At 34.2% G+C, this 17,127-nt stretch overlaps 1 protein-coding gene across 5 annotated transcripts in view; it reads right to left on the bottom strand.

The window, feature by feature from the left end:
* Positions 1-16,905, bottom strand: part of LOC143222266 (beta-hexosaminidase subunit alpha-like) — a 31,874-nt gene extending 14,969 nt beyond the window's left edge. Inside the window, exons 1-7 of one of the 5 annotated variants that reach the window (XM_076448527.1) lie at positions 16,345-16,905; positions 12,702-12,814; positions 11,623-11,950; positions 9,673-9,797; positions 6,513-6,623; positions 4,848-4,949; positions 3,863-3,971 (exon numbers count right to left, since the gene is read on the bottom strand). In XM_076448527.1, coding sequence (XP_076304642.1) covers positions 3,863-3,971; positions 4,848-4,949; positions 6,513-6,623; positions 9,673-9,797; positions 11,623-11,950; positions 12,702-12,800 — 874 coding nt within the window. In that variant the 5' untranslated portion in view covers positions 12,801-12,814; positions 16,345-16,905. Of the gene's footprint in view, positions 1-3,862; positions 3,972-4,847; positions 4,950-6,512; positions 6,624-9,672; positions 9,798-11,622; positions 11,951-12,701; positions 12,815-14,273; positions 14,547-15,189; positions 15,318-15,945; positions 16,017-16,230; positions 16,280-16,344 lie in introns of those variants that run through there. The other 4 variants (XM_076448526.1, XM_076448529.1, XM_076448528.1 and 1 more) reach the window with 4 other exon arrangements.
* Positions 16,906-17,127: the final 222 nt, after the last annotated feature.

Raw genomic sequence — 17,127 nt, 5'->3', positions numbered from 1 at the left:
TAATTCGAGGAACCAAACAAGACGAGCATTAACCATCCTCTCTAAGGTCCTACAGATACAGCTCGTCAAAGCAACTGGATGGTAGTTTGAAGGAATCTTGGGATCTTTCCCAAGCTTAAAGAAATGTAAGATAATAGCCTGGCACCAGGCATTGGGAAAAACATTCTCCTGCCAGATCCGATTTAAAACAATGTGAAGAATATCAAGAGAAGCAGAAAACAGATGGCACAGCATGTCATAATGTAAACATCTGGTCCAGAAGATGTACTGCCAGACTGATGAAGGAACATTTTCAGTTCCACCAGAATAAAGAGACAATTATAGTCAAAGAGATAGTCAGTTCGAAAGGAAAGAGGTGTACGCTCTGCCCAAGTCTTAATGGCCAAGAAGGTGGAGGAACAAGTAGAAGTGCTAGATACCTGGTAAACGCTTTCACCTAGAGTATCAGTGATGCTCCGGCCTTCAGCTACCTCTTGGCCATCAGAGAGTAAGATTGAGAGGGAGACAAAATTGTAGTGCCCACTGACTTTTCAAATCCTGTCCCATATGACCTTGGAACTGGTGGTAGAAGATATGCTAGTTGTGAACTTAATCCAAGATTCTTTCTGGCTTTGACGTCTTACCCACCTAGCATGTGCACGGGCTCATTAGAAAGCGAAGCAGTTTGAAAGTGTGGAATATATACGAAAAGTATCCCAGGCTCGTTTTTGAGCCTTCCTTGCCAAGTGGCAAGCAGGATTCCACCATGGATGAGGATATCGTGAAAAACATATCGAGGTTTTAGGAATACACTGAGCAGCTGCTTGTATAATACAGTCAGTTACCGCTGCCACACAGTCGTCTATTGATGGCTGACTGAAGATAGCAGGATTAAATTCTGCGAGAGCAGTGAAAGTGGACCAGCCTGCCTGATGCAGCTTCCACTAGGTCACGTGGGTGGGGTGGCATCAACCACGGCCAGTCTCTTACAAAAGTATAGGAAAATGATCACTGCCTACTGGATTATTTTCAACCCTCCATGAAAAATGGGAGAATAATGAAGGGGAGCAAACTGAGAGATCAATAGCAGTAAAGGACTGACTAGGCAAGTGAAAATAAGTGGAAGAACCAGTATTGAAAAGAGAAAGGTTGTGATCAGAGCACATATGCTCTACAGAGCGACCCCTCCTATTAATAACAATACTTCCCCAGAGGGGTTGATGTCTATTAAAGTCCCACAGGATTAGAAAAAGGGATATGGCAACTGTTCAACGAGAGCATCAAGGTCTGATTGATCATATGTCTCTCCAGGTGACAGGTAGAGAAAACAAACAGTGATGGTATGACCCAACGAAACATGGATGGCTACAGCCTCCAAGTGTGTGTCGAGTGGCAAAGACAAGGGAGGCACATGCTAATCAACCAACAGTACAACCCCTCCATGTAATTGTCCATTAAACAGCCTGTCATTTCTGTACAGAGAAAACTGCCGAAAGGTGACTGTATCGGCAGGTTTCAGAAATGTTTCTTGTAAAGAAAGACATACAGGATGATAGGAAGCAATCAATGTTTTGATGTCATCCAGATTAGAACATAAACCTCAACAGTTCCATTGTTTTAAGGTGGCCATTTTTAGTGATGAGTAGGCCAAGTGGCTGGAGAACCCTTTTGTTTACAGCCATGTCTTTTTTTTCCTTACTGTCCTTATTTGAAGGAGGTCTATTGACCTCCATGGATCCTACCCTGGTCTTGATTGGGCAGGTCTTTGTTGTTGGAAGGAGATTCCAGTGACTGAGGATGCAAATGAATGATTGTTTTGCAACTTGGGATGGGAGAAAAAGATGTATCTAAAGAAATGCCTGTATTTGAAACCAAAGGATGTGGATCTTTGAGTTTGTTGGAATGTATTGGAGAAACAGAGATGGGTGTAGAAGTTGATTCATCAACCTTTTTAACTATGGAGGTCAAAAGGCTTTTCACTTGTTTTGAAAATGATTCTCTTGGAGGCACAGAGAGATCAGTCTGCACTTCCACTATAGTTGTGGAACGAAGTGCAGCAGCATGTCCGAGATGAAGTCGTGGACAGCAATTTCCGAGCCTCAGGATAACTGATGTTTTCAAATGCTGCACCTCTTTTTCCTCCAACCATTTAGGGCAAGAATGAAAGTAAGAAGAGTGAGAACCATTGCAGTTGATACAATGTGGGTCTGTGTCACACTCATAGCCATCATGATCCTTGCCACCACAATGAGCACATGTCAGGGAACCACGACATGACATCTTTGAGTGGCCAAACCTCTGACATTGGAAACATCGGAGAGGTTTTGGAAAGTACAGCCATACCATGTAATTTAGATAGCCTGTCTTGATGGTGGCAAGTGAACGTGGTGATGTAAATGACAAAACGAGGATATTTGTCGGCAGTGTAACTCCATTTTTTCGAGTGGAAATGCACCTCACTGCAGAAACTCCTTGAGTGGAGAAACCAGCAAGAATCTCTGACTCAAGGACCTTCTCCAAATCCCTCTCAACAATAACTCCTTGTGATGAATTTAAGGTAGCATGAGGGGTAACCTCAATAGGTACATCCTCAATTGCCTTTGAATTCAAGAGAAGTTCACTGTGTTGGGATGTGGATGTTTCAACCAATATGTCTCCAGATCGAAGCTTCTTTACTGACTTTGGAGAGCCAACAAGTCCCTCTAGTCCCTTCTGAATAAAAAAGGGGGACATTTGCCCTAAAGGTTTTTCTTAAATAAAATGTAATATAAGAAAATGAGGTACATGTGTTACAGATGTTGAAGATTACCGCACAGAGTCTTCAAAACGTGGTTGCTTACCTATTGACTGTTTTTTCACTATTTTACTTAAATTTTTCATAGGAGGATCCATAGGGAAAAAGAAAATTTTGATACCCACTGACCCCACCCACCATAGAGCCCTACGAGGGGATGCACTACAATGTCATGCAAGGACATTGCAGCAATGCCAGGGTTTTGTGAGCACTATACCCAAACACCAGCATCAGACACAATGTCCACAACACCCATTGAGAACTTCCAACACTGGTACTTGGTTTATTCTAGCCCAAGTGGACCAGCTGATTGACCTAAGGGGGGCCACCCAAAGGTCGCCCATCTACAGGAATTCAAGGCCAAAGTGGTGTGTTAGGGTTGGACCCCTCAACCACTAGGATCTTCTCCTCCCTTCATGGGTCACCACGCAGGCAAACACATGGGTGGATGTTTAGATCCCAGAGTAGGTAATCAGAAAGAACAGAACCTTCCCTGGGAGGTACCCTCACCATGTACAGGAATCCACACAGAGGGGCATGAAAATAGTCTCTGAGGCCACCACCACATAGTTTGTGTTACATCCCACACAGGGCTGTAGCTTTATCTTGCTTGGAAAAGTAATAATTTCATTTAGAACTTTTGTCCAGTTTTAGTTGAAAACAATTATGATATTTAAATAAGTTACATTATGAATTAATTATAAAAGAAATAAATGGAATTATTTCATTAACACATATCACTAAAATTTGTTTTTGATAAATCCAGAAGGTTATTTGCTATTAACAGAATGTTTTTCTTTTGAAAGTTATTTCTTGGCTACCATCAGTTCAGTAGTAGCCAAAGAGTACTCGTCTTCCCGGCAGAGGGATGTTCTTCTACACACATTTTCCATTAATTCCTGTTTTTTATTTAATCTTACTTATAAGTAAATAAAACATTAAAAGTCATCTTTTCAAAATAATAATAATTAAAAAAAAGTCTTTAGCTTCCAGTTAATCTATAGGTTGATTATGAATTAACATTACAAGATCTTACCCAGTATATAACCACCTGTAAGATTACCATGATTTAAGTTCCAAACAATTTACCTGGTGTGTCAAACTCAGCCATTACTCTGATTCCTCGATCTCTTGCATAATTAATAATATCAGCTACTATTTCCTGGGAATATGTGTGTGTTTTTGGGATAAATGCTCCCTATAGAAAAAGTAAAACTATTACATGTGCATATACTCTACCAATATAGCTTTTCTTTAATAACTATATAGAAAATTTTGGTGTTTGAACAGGCAAACCATTTAATTCATTTTTTCGTAGTTTATATTTTAGTCAATAGCTCGTTGAACAATGTGCTAAAGCCATATTCCATTTACATTTTTCACCAATTTATTTTAACAACAGGTTCTCCCATACAATCTATTTTATGAGGAAGACTGGGTTCCTTGTTACTGAAAAGTACTGATGGACTTGGAAAACATAAAAGATGAAGTTAATATCATCATAAAAATTAAATATCATATCAGTATAGTGGAATTGATATTGAAACATGCTATAAATTTGGGAAATGTATTTAAGCTGGAACTCCATTACACAGCACATACAGCAAAACCAGAAGTTAATTATCACTACAATAGTAAACCATAATAGACCTATAATTTCTTTACTACCTACAACTTCTTAAGTTCAAGTTAAAGAAGGCAGTGAATGTCCTCTTGGACCATATGTTTTTGCAACTATCCAATTCAGGACAAGATGTGTTTAAAACATTATTAACCTTTATATTAAGTGGATGATAAAAATTAAGCTATAGAATTAAGTGTAATGAAGTATGTTATCTTTTCCTTATTAAAAAACAAAACAAAACAATTTTCATTGGTGAATTTTAAAAATTAACTCTTTAATTTAATCATGTATGTAAGTTATAATTCCTGATTGCTCAGATAACAGGCTAATTTGACTGTCGTGCATGAAAAAAATATAAAACAGAATTTTTAATATGTACAAACACACAAAAAATAAGCCAGAGTTTATAACATACACAAAGAAGTAAATCACAGCTACAAATATCCTTACCATTCGACTGAGATTAGGAAATTTGAAGCTTTCATAAGGAAAAGATTGATCATCTACTATATGCCAGTGGAAAACATTCAGTTTGCTATACGCCATTGCATCCTGTTGAAAAATACCTATAAGTTAGGTGTGTATTAATCTCAGTCTAGGTAAGTAAAACTGATTTCAAGCTATTAAAATGAAAAGCTAATATATAAAGGTGCTTACATTCATTCCTCTAAAATGTGCACTTCAACTTTGTCATTTTAGTCTATGCATTACCAGAAATTTGTATTGTTGTTTAGCCAGAAGGGAGTTTAACATAATGTTATAAGTGTGGTCTTAATGACTGAAACCTACATGAAGGTTTAGAAAACAATTTGAATTAAATATAAAAAGTGAGTTAAGCTGGATTGGAAAGTTGAGTTTCTAAATAAATCAATAAATAACCAGTGGATGATTTAGTTTGTTTGTTACTGCTAGCCAGCAAAGTAGTACAGTTCTTTAAACAATGTGTTCACAAAGAAACAGATACAAATTTAGCAAGTGGTTATAATTAAGGTGAATATTTGAATTTCTATTGCTACTTCTTTAAAAACTGAAAGGAAAATACCATTTCCCTTTGTTTAATAGTTATAATTTAAAACTTTTGATATCTTCGATTTTATTATATTGTTCATACAGATATATATAACGATTATGTGGGCTGAACTGCTAACTTCAAGGGAAAGAGGGTTATTTACAATCATCAATGGACCAACCCAGTTCATTATTATAATTCTGTTTCAGTAATAATAACTACACTACAACAACAGGCTGCAAACAGTAAATGTGTTTTAGATGTAGAGTATTATGGATTTTAGCACCCATGTCTATGTATAGAATAACCTACTAAAATTTAGGCTTCAGCCATATGACAGAATTTGTCTAGGGGTGGAAGAAAGTGACGGGATTAATCCAAATATATCTTTTGTTATCGGAAAACTGAGGCGAAAGGTAATGCTTATAATTTTTAATTTCATTTTTTTTATTTTATTCCCTAGTATTTCAATACTCTGGAGTAATATGATGTTGCAAGTATCTCCAAGTTGGTTCTGGAAGAAGTATGTTTTGAAAGACTGTCTCAATAATGTTTTAAATTCTATTAGATTAGCATGATCATAAGTCAGAAACAACAGCATTATTGATCATAAGTCAGAAACAACAGCATTATGCACATGCAGCCATGTCAGCAATGTGTTCCAGCACTGTGGTATAGGAGTGTCTGAAGTGTATTGTGATGAAATGCTATTAGTTATCACAAGTGTACCTCATTGTGGTGACACAATCATGCTCTTGTAGTATCTTCCAATGTGTTGGTGCATTTAGAACTTTGAACATTTTGATATTACTGTATTGTGTTCTGCTTGACATTTCATACTGTATATGTCTGTACACAAAACAAACTTTAACTGTAAGTATATTGAATGTTACTCAAACTAAAAATAATAATGTAAATACAAATCATTGCAAGCTTTTAAGAGAATCATCTATTAAAAATATCTTAATGTTGTTTGCAAGCTTTTAAAGAGAATCATCTACTAAAAATATCTTAATGTTGTTTAGTTCTTAAGTGATAAATATGATATATCACACTGGTATTTATACATATATATAAGGTATGTTATAGTCCAATACAGTACTTGCCAAGTTTTGTTTCAGTACTGATACAGGAACAAAGTGGCGAGATGTGTCCAGAAGCAAACCACGATGAGAAAACCTTGGTGAGTCCAATATCATGGTGGAATTTACTGCAAACTACACATAGAGAAAATTGAAGTTAGATCTTCAAAATGGAATAATATGCTTGCCTGAAACATTCACTCACCCTGAAATTAGAGATACTTTACACTCACTGACCAAAATATTAGAGCCCTCAACCAATAGAGTAAACCATCCCTCACGTTGTGTTTTTACCAAGTATTTGCATGTTAGACAGAGTATACATTAGGGTTTTATAAATAGACACCATACATTGTAAGAACATCAGCAGTTGTTGTAATGGGAAAGACAACAGATTTATCAACTTAGACTAAAGAGTTATTGTTGGTTACATTTCTTAAGTGCCTTAACTGTGAAAATGGTTAAGCTGACTGCAAAGTTAAAGGCTTTTATATCTCATGTTTACACTGCATGGCCAACAAATCAAAAACCTGCATCTCGTAAGAGACAAAGTGGTCATAAGAGAGCTGTTAAACAGGGATAGGAGACAAATACTGAGGACTGTTTGGGATAACATACATTAAACTATGCATGAACAGTTTTAATAATGATCAATAAACATCCATTTTTACTAGAATAATAGGAAACTGCAAGAAAATAACTTTGATAAGCATGCTCCTTCATATAAACCATTTTCTTTCTGTCTCCAAATAACTGAAACAAGTGGCCCTAGATCACTGGAATTAAACAGTTGTCCAGTGAAAGTGTGTAACATGGTCGGCTGAATCAGCTTCACTTGGTTCTGCAACAGTGGTAGGGCAAGAACCCAATAAAGACGCAGACTCTTCCAGAATAGTCTTGATTGTACAAGGTTCTGTAGGCAGTTTAATGTTGTGGGGCTCACTTACAGTGCATGGGCTTGATTTCTGGTTCCTCTGAATGGTCATATGTTTGCTCATGAAAATTTGAACACCATGGTCAAGCATATGCAGCTGGTAATGTTCAACATCTGCCCAGATGGAGACAGTTACTTTCATGATGATAAAGCCATCAACCAGAAAACTAAAATCACTTGTGATGGGTTCACAGAGCATGATACAGATTTCCAACAACTTTCCTAGCTTGCATACTCTCCCTTCATATTAAGACCAATGAAAGTATATGAAAACATTTTGAAATGAACTTAGTTGTGATATAGTAAGTTCACTGCTATTAACATCACCTATATCGAAGACAATACTAACAAATTGTCAAAAATTGATTCAAATATCTTCAAAGTACTAATGGGGTTAATGTTAATCATATTCATGTTGTAATCAAGGCACATGGTAGCCTGACACATTATTAGATTGGGGTTTCTACTTTGGCAAGAAAGTGTACACTGAAGAAATAGCAATATATTTTTCTACTATATTAATAAAAATAAAGCAGAAAGAAAACAATCTGAAAACAATGTAAGAATATATAAAATTGAGCACTTAATTTAATATACCGTATTTGGAAAACATACAGGCATAAACAAGTAGATGAATTAAAATTAAGACAGTCTGACAATTCACTTAAATCACATTGAATTTTAATACATACCTCCAAGTTAGGTTAAACAGGAGTAGTTTAATGTACTGATTACATACCTTTTTTGTTTATAAATCACAATTTTATTTTATCAAGGAGTACAAAACATTGTAATGCATTTATTATACATGGACAATATCTGAATCACACCTAATTAATAACACTATTACAAAATCTTATATTGCAAAACGTGATGTCTGTCTCACATTTATGACAGCTGCTTTCTGCACAAGCAAGCAGAGCTCAGTATTCACTTTTGAAATGACAGGAAAACAGGTATGAATAATGTTGATGCCAAATTTTATTTCATGAGCAGAATATTCTACACAAAATGTAATGTAACTTAAAAAATAAAATTGTATATTTACTGTATGTTTTGTTTAGCAACTCTTAGCATGACTGAAATTACTTTTTACAGTAAGCAGTATAAGTTGCTTAAAGCTTTGGCTCCAAGTGAAACCAAGAGTGCAACATAAACTTCTTAAAAACCATACAATAATTTAAACTTTCCTGTCACTGAAGACAGGTACATTTCTTTGCTACAGATAAATAAAAAATTATAAAATAAAGATTAAAACTCCTACTGTTAGACTATTTCTTTTCACAGTTCTTTATTGTAAACTTGTAGGATATAAGTCAGGAATGAGAACAGTAATAAAGGTTGTACTCTGAGGGATCATTACATCTAGACCATTTTGAGGCACTAAAAATTTACATTATTTACTGAAAGGATGATTAGTAAACATTCAACTTTTTACCACTTTAACTCTTGCTCCAATTATCAAAAATAAACCAGCTATGAAATACAAGTGTTTATAACTGCAGTGATAAGTATAAATTGGCCACTTTGTGAAAAACTGAATCAGTATTTAAAGAAATCAGTTTCCATAAGAACAAATTATTAACCAATCATTTAAAAACTGAGTCTTTTAAGATGCAGGTATGGATACTATGTTCATTTTCCTGACAAAAAACTGTAGAAACATTTACACATGGGTGACTGATTTCTTGTGCATCTTAAATTTACTGTTCCTGTAATTTTGTTCTCCTGGATATAACATAAGATTGAAAATAATTTTGGAACCTGTGACACACAATTTGTTTGTAATACTTTTCAGCTGTATAGCCCTCAACTACTGAAAGCAATTTAGAAAATTTTGTTTTGTATTTACTACCTTTAAATTCCATCAGATGCACTTTTAAAAAGTCTGTGTATTTCAACCAACTAAGCAGAACCTCACATCTCGATTATGATTTAACATAAACATCAAAGCAGACAAAGCAATCAGAAGACTACCAGTTCTAGGATTTAATTTTTGAAACTAGCACACTTCCCAACATTTTGTTCCTAGATTTGAACAAAATATTTGGTTGGTGAAATTGATAATAGAAATCTATTAAATGATAACAGATTCTCATTACTAACAAATGGATTTATACATAACTCATTCTAAATAATTTTCAAAACAAACATTTTCCAAATGTTATACAATGATCACCAGTGCCTTTAACTATTCCTTTACCATTTATATTAAGATAAATGTTAAGACAATCTTCTATAAGTGTTTACCTTTCCACCACCAAGGGAATATACGATCTGACTAAAAGTCTCGAGACCACGCAGTGCACCCCACACTGTGGAACTGACCAGATTTGCTTTACCAGGGAGGTCTGGGCTGTCAATTTTTAACAAATCTGTAAAACAAGGAACATTTCATTTAAGTTACTTTAAATTAAGCTTTCATATAAATATTCTAAAAAAAAAAAAAAAAAAAAAGTAAAATTCAATCATCTTCCCATTTGACAAAAAGTTAAATGATACAAAAATTGTGGAAATTTACTTGTAGGTTCCAGTTTTGAGAAAATAAAACTTTAAACACACTTAAAAATGCTTTAAACCTTTTCTTATTGATATAATTCATATTTTTTGGTTTTACATATTACAGTCAGATATTAAATCCTTAAAAGGTCCATTTCTTTTTAGAATTCTGCTAAAATTTTGTCTATGCTACAAGCTTTTTTAATCCATGAATGGTTTCTGCAGCCTCATATTCCAGAATTGCTTAACCATTGCTAATTGTTTCTACTACTTCCTCTCATCAGTCACTTTAAAAAGATAAATTAATGCTTGTCTTAACTACAAATATGATGATACTTCTCCAATTTGATGGCTGCTTCCTGCCTCCACTATATTTCTCAGATTTCTAAAATAAATATATATATATTTGAACTATTTGCAATCTGCAGCAGACTGCCACTTATTAGCTTCTCATGATTATCCCTGTAAAAAAGCTTCATACAAGTCTATGAGGTATATATATTTATTTACACTCTCTGACACTTTCACCAAATATCCTAGGGCAGAGCATGTCCTCTCACCCATCCAAACCTACTCTAAAACCATTTACATCATTCTTATTTTATGTCTAACTGTAAAGAGAATTATTAGCAATACCCTTAAAGTGTCTATAATCCAGCTGATGGTACTGCATTAGACACACTTTGGCTTCTTGAAGGATCAGCACAAGAATATTTTTTCAAAATTTTGGTATTTTCCTTTTACATAAATTATGTTTGAAATTATAGTCAGATATTAAATCCTTAAAACGTTCCCTTCCTTTTAAATTTCTGCTAGCACTTTGTACATACCAGAATTTTTTAGCCTCCTATTTCAGAATTCATGAACAATTGTCAATTGTTTCTACTGCTTTCTTCTATTTTTTATAATTTCATAATTCTCTTGTATACAATGTCCACCTTTCTTTAACATCATCCATTTCAGAAAGTATCAGGTAATCATTACTTTTAATGCTGCCATACATAGACTTATGGCTTGCAATTCTTTCTAAGAATATTCACGTAAAGAGATTGTTAAAATGGTGTAGAGCCAAGATGTACAACATTCCAAATATAGTGATCCCAAAACTGTTTTACATTAAAAAATAAAAAAACTCACAGCAGAGTTTAGAACAACAGTATCCAAACCTCAAAACAATCTTAAGGGCTACCCTTATGCATAAGAAAGGTTACATTATTCCAGATGTTTCTCCAGTGAAACTGGGGATAACTTCTGATCCATTAACAAGCATCTGATATTGACATAAGCTCACAAGCTTCAAGTCACACCATAAACTAAATAGTCATCTTCATGATAAAAATGGCTAAAGAAACTAAAATTGTAGTAATTCCATTTAAGCAAACTAAATGTGGTCTTGGAATTTGAGGTTCATATGCAATGGAGAGTTGAAGGAAAATCTGTCAAGATGCAAGATCTAATGTACATTGATCTTACTGTTTTGTGTAGAAGCTTGTGAAAGATGTAGTGGCAGGCAACACTGCATAATAATCAAAGATGGAAGAAGAGGTTCCCAGGATAGCATAAAATCCTGAACATCATAATTTTACAAAATGATATCAACTTTAGAATAGTATTTTAAGTAAAACCACAAAGGTCCAAACAAAGAACTGATTTGTGACTGTACACTTTGTAACTGTAACAAAACATTATATTTCCACTTACACTGTTCATCCATATTTAGGTAAGGCCATTTTTCACATTTCCCTAGCACAGTAATAGAAATGTTGTAGAGCATCCCATTTTTTTTAATCATTTTATCTTTTCCACTCTTTTTCTTTGAATTAAAAAGAGAATTTCTTGAAGAATCTATTGGCAAGCATTTTTCTAAAAATGTCAGTTTCATATACCTCTGAACTGCCCGATTCATAATATCACAATCTTTCATATTCACTACCATCTTAAAGTTTGTTGGATCAATTGTCATCATGGTTCCAAACTCTGAAATACTCTTTGGCATAGGCCATGGTGTTCCTGAACTTGCAGCAACAACCTAGAAAGTATAGTTTGTATCAGTTAAAGTACTCAAGATCACTTCATATAAAAAATTATCAACAGCTAATCCTACTTATAACAGGTAAGTCTTGTCAGTTACAAAAGGTGGGAAAAAACTTCTTGACAATGTAATACAGATTGGCAAACAATTTTTTTTGTAGCTTTGAATTATAGCTTTAATATTAACATTTACTTTTACTAGAAAACGTTTTTTTTACATCATTTACAAGCTAGTGGAAATTAAAGATAAGATATAAACATTGTATTTGATCATATATCAAAAGAAAAATTATGATTAAATAATTTCTTACTACTGAGTTTAACCAACTCGTGAAACTTATCACAGGACATTGGTTTCAGTAAATAATACTCCTCATCAACTGCAGTCAATTCTGAATATAATTACAAGTTAAAACTTGAGTTACATATATGTTAATGTTACACTATGACTAACATAATAGATGAGAGCTCAAAACACGAGTTTGCTTTAGTGTTAAACAGTGACAAGATTATAACAGACAATACAGTAGTTTACACCTAAGTAATTAAAATTGTAAAAAACAAAAGCTAACCATTCATTTAGCTATGATTTGCCAGAACAAGAGTTCTTTGTATTATAGATAATCATTCTCAAAACTTCTAAATTTAAGCTTTGAACAAAGTATGACATATCAAAAATATTTATATGCATAAAAAGCAAACAAATGCAGATGCAAACATATGCTAAACTTTTATAGAGTTATTCTTACATTCTGTGGATCATTTACGACCATAGTGCCATCAGGAAGGTGGTTGTGGGCTAACGCTACCCACAAAATACTTGTAACACACAAAAGTGTTGACTTCATATTTTTTCTTTTCCCTACAAGAAAATAAACTGCCTTACTATTTATATTCCACAAGAGGTAATAACTTTTTACTGTATACAAGTTTAAGTCCCAAAAGTGAAAACTTTCTCAAAATATTCATGTACAGTATCACAGCTCAGTATCTTGAGTACCTTTACACAGAGGTTTGTCTGTATTCCATGCCAGTAATTTTAAAGGTCTCCTTTTAAACACTAATATCATGGTATCTCTATGATACTATTTCTTTAAAAAATAATAAGTTTATTAGCAATAAAGATATGTAATCAAACAAAGTTATGCTAAACTAAATTAAACCACTTTTAAACTGTCAAAATAAATGCAAGAATTTAATGACAAGTTTTTTTTAAAAAAAGAGAATTACTAATTTGAATTTCAACAGTATAAAAGTATTTTTTACTCTTGGAAATTTAGTAACAAACTACTTAACTGACTGTAAAACTTAAGTAAAGAGAAAGAGTACAAATAAAAATTAAAAACATACATATATATCCATATACTTACAAGAACAATTTATGTTACAAGCATATACCACAAAATGTAAGTCTAATGTCAGAGTAAAACCACTAAAAAATAGATCCTGATCCAAGATCATAATTTTTGTACCTTAGAATAATATCAAGGTACTTTTTCATTATTTTATGAAATTATGTATCCCTGTTAAGATACCAAAATGAAATTCAGTACCACAAATGATGTTTGAATATCTTTTAAACATTTGTTTATCTTTGAAAAATGTAATATCAATTATATTCACAAGTTTTGACTTGTGTACCACTACAAAGAATGTGCCAATTTCATGTCAGTCATGAAATATTTAAACACAAATCTTTTTCTTTCTGCTCATTGTGTACACAAAAATAGTTTTGGCACTGAAAAACTTGTTTCTCTATGAACATAGCCAAGTAAAACCTAACTGCAAAACTAATTTCTCTCTTCTCACACTGTCTAATAGTCACACTTACAAATATGAAACTAAGCTCAATATGGTGAATCTATATCACCTTTAATTCACCACAAAAGTGAATAAAATTTCATTGTTACTTTCAAAGTAATCTTGACAAGAAAGAAGCCACCAATGAACACCACATCAAACCATAATATTGTATTAATTTACAAGAAATTCTTGTATTTTACATATATTATGCAGTATAAATGTTGATGGTGTGACTGCTTTAATAACAGATGCCTTAAAATTGTTCTTCTCACATTTACACCTTCATCATACTACTATAGTACCTCTTACACAATAAATTTACATTCAACAAATTCATGATACACCCTAACTGAAGTTTAATACTTTAATCACTAAAGCAACTGCTTTAGCCATAGTGATTAAAGGATTTTTACGGCAAGAGTGAGAAAGGTTTATACATTGTACTACATTTAACAGCTAATACTCGAGTGCTGTAACAATGGATACACACGTTGAAATGAAAAACAAACATTTTTTACCGAATAAGGGTTGTAGCCAATCTCCTTTGCTTAAAATCAAACGCAATTCAATTTTCCGTATTGGCATAAAACACGTAATGACAAAAGACGGTCGTAAACACCTCACTAAGTAGTCATATGGCATATGATTTTTCGAACTAGCTCCGCGAAGCCCTGGGGCTCCGCGAGGGAATTTTATAATGTTAATATTTTTTTCTAAAAACTATAAAATTGAATCATAATTGGCTGTACAAAAAAGTAAAACATATCTTTAATATAACACGTTTATCATGTATTAGGCCTTTTAATATTTTATTCTGCCTAACGCTAGACGATTTTATTTAGCTTAGAGGAAGTTCTCGTGGTGAAAGTGTTAAAACAGCAGCAGGCCCAGCATGGCCTAGCGCGTTAAGGCGTGCGCTTCGTAATCTGAGGGTCGCGGTTCGCGCCCGAGTCGCGTCAAACATGCTCGCCCTCCCAGCCGTGGGGGCGTTATAATGTGCGGTCAATCCCACTATTCGTTGGTAAAAGAGTAGCCTAAGAGTTGGCGGTGGGTGGTGATGACTAGCTGCCTTCCCTCTAGTCTTACACTGCAAAATTAGGGGCGGCTAGCACAGATAGCCCTCGAGTAGCTTTCTGCGAAATTCAAAACAAACAAAAAAAAAACAAGCTTTGTGCGAAATTCAAAAACACAATTCTTTCTGATGGGAAGCTCCGCAGATCTAAAAAGTTTGGGAATCCCTGGCATATACGCTCTGATACAAGGAACTGAATTGATTTCGCATTTGTTACTTATTTATCTTTTTTTTACAGCAAAATTACAAATGAATTGAAATACTGTCATCTGCCAGCATTTAATAATTGTATTTAAGTCATTTAAGTCAATCAGATTTAGAATAAGGTTTATAACATGATATTATTTATTTACATTACTTACCAGGTCCCCCGCTGGCACAGCGATATATATACGGATTTACAACGCTCAAATGAGAGATTCGCTTCCTCTTGGTGATTGTTTGTTTTTGTTTTTGAATTTCGCGCAAAGCTACTCGAGAGCTATCTGCGCTAGCCGTCCCTAATTTAGCACTGTAAGACTAGAGGGAAGGCAACTAGTCATTACCACCTACCACCAACTATTGTGCTACTCTTTTACCAACGAATAGTGGGATTGATCGTAACATTATAACACCTCCACGGCTGAAAGGGCGAGCATGTTTGGTGCGACCGGGATTCGAGCTCGCGACCCTCGGGTTAAAAGTCGAACGCCTTAACACACTTAGTCATGCCGAGCCTTCCTCTCGGTGGGCTCAGCAGATAGCCCGATGTGGCTTTGCTATGAGAAAACACACACACACACGCATTACTTAATTATTTATTAATTCATTTACTTAATTTAATTATTTGTTATTATTATTCAATACAATTTTTTCACACTAAATTCTAAAGTAACGAACGCCTTAACCACCTGGCCATGCCGGGCAGATAAAGCAAATTAATCTATGAGACTTAGAGCGTGAAGAAATCAATCGAACAGGTTTGACCACCTGAGCCTAAAACTGTAATTTCCTCTCAAATTGGTCAAGAGATGAGAAAATTATGAATTAAAAGTTTGAACCTAAAAAATTCAGAGCCATTCTATGAGACACTATGTTGCGACTAAAAAGAATGAAATAGCCTATGACATTGTGTTTACAATTGTTGCTGTGGTGCTTCTGATTTCGGTTATAACCACCTAGTTTTGCAGTGCTTCTCTGAAAACCTGAATGATTCCTGAAATAGGGTTAATTTATATACATGTTTAACACAATAATATTTTTATGCTCTTTCAGTTAGTTAGATGTTTCAAATCACAAGGTCATAAAAACGTTTCTTAAGTCGTTTATCGAGTAACAGTAATGAATCAAATGTAATAAACTGTGTTAGTTAATATGACTGATAAATACAAAGTAAACAATACGTTTCGAATACAAACACGCACTGGCTGACAAAAGAACGTCATATGACATTGCCATCCACTCAATTCGAAGAAAATAGATGTAAAAGTTTATCTAAACAAAAGCGTCAGTAAATATAAGCTTCTCTTTACACTTACCTTGGAACAAATCGACTCGAGAGGTAACAACTTAATTCACATCTAGCTCGATGTCTTCAAGGGTTGTTAAAGTCGAGACCGTTTTATCAACACCTAAACACGTAGCATGTGATACAAATTTTGCTTTGTCTTAAAACTCCAGTTGAGCAAAGGTCGTTACTGCACATGACACTAGCGTACACTGTATGTTTTTTTTTTACTTCAATCTAACCTGATAAACACACGTACATACACTGTTGCGTGTATACACTGATAACAAGTGTACACACATGAAATGCGAACTTGTTATACATGTTTAAATTCTTAGAGTTTGTCAGCCTTATGGTTTCATTAAATGTTATCTATTGTTATCTGATTTGAACTTGTAAACTGTAATTATAGTATATTATCTGCTTTGTGTAACTTATTTATTAACGAACAATAAGTTATGGTTGTGGTCTTGAATCGTTTCTGGGACGGGGGGCGTCAGCCCTCGAGGGCAGGCATTGACTGTTTGATGTCTCTGCTTGTGACCTGTTGATCTCGCACGTCAGATTCGAAGCTTTGCTTCCATCTCACTACAACAACAAGATAGCAAGCGCACATCATTTCTTCTCCTTGGCCTTTTCCCTCGCTTGACCAATGGCAAGTCATTAAAGCTTAATCAAAATTTCCTGTACTTCAACTACCACAATCTTTAAATTATCTACAAGTCAAGAAAGGGGCGAAGAGAAATGACTTTAATTTATGACCATCCGTGAGTTATTAAATTAAAATACCACGACTGGATTGGTCTACATGATC

This window comes from Tachypleus tridentatus, chromosome 8 (assembly GCF_004210375.1).
Source record: "Tachypleus tridentatus isolate NWPU-2018 chromosome 8, ASM421037v1, whole genome shotgun sequence".
Classification (NCBI taxonomy): Eukaryota; Metazoa; Arthropoda; class Merostomata; order Xiphosura; family Limulidae; genus Tachypleus; species Tachypleus tridentatus.
This window is presented reverse-complemented; position numbering and strand designations above follow the sequence as displayed.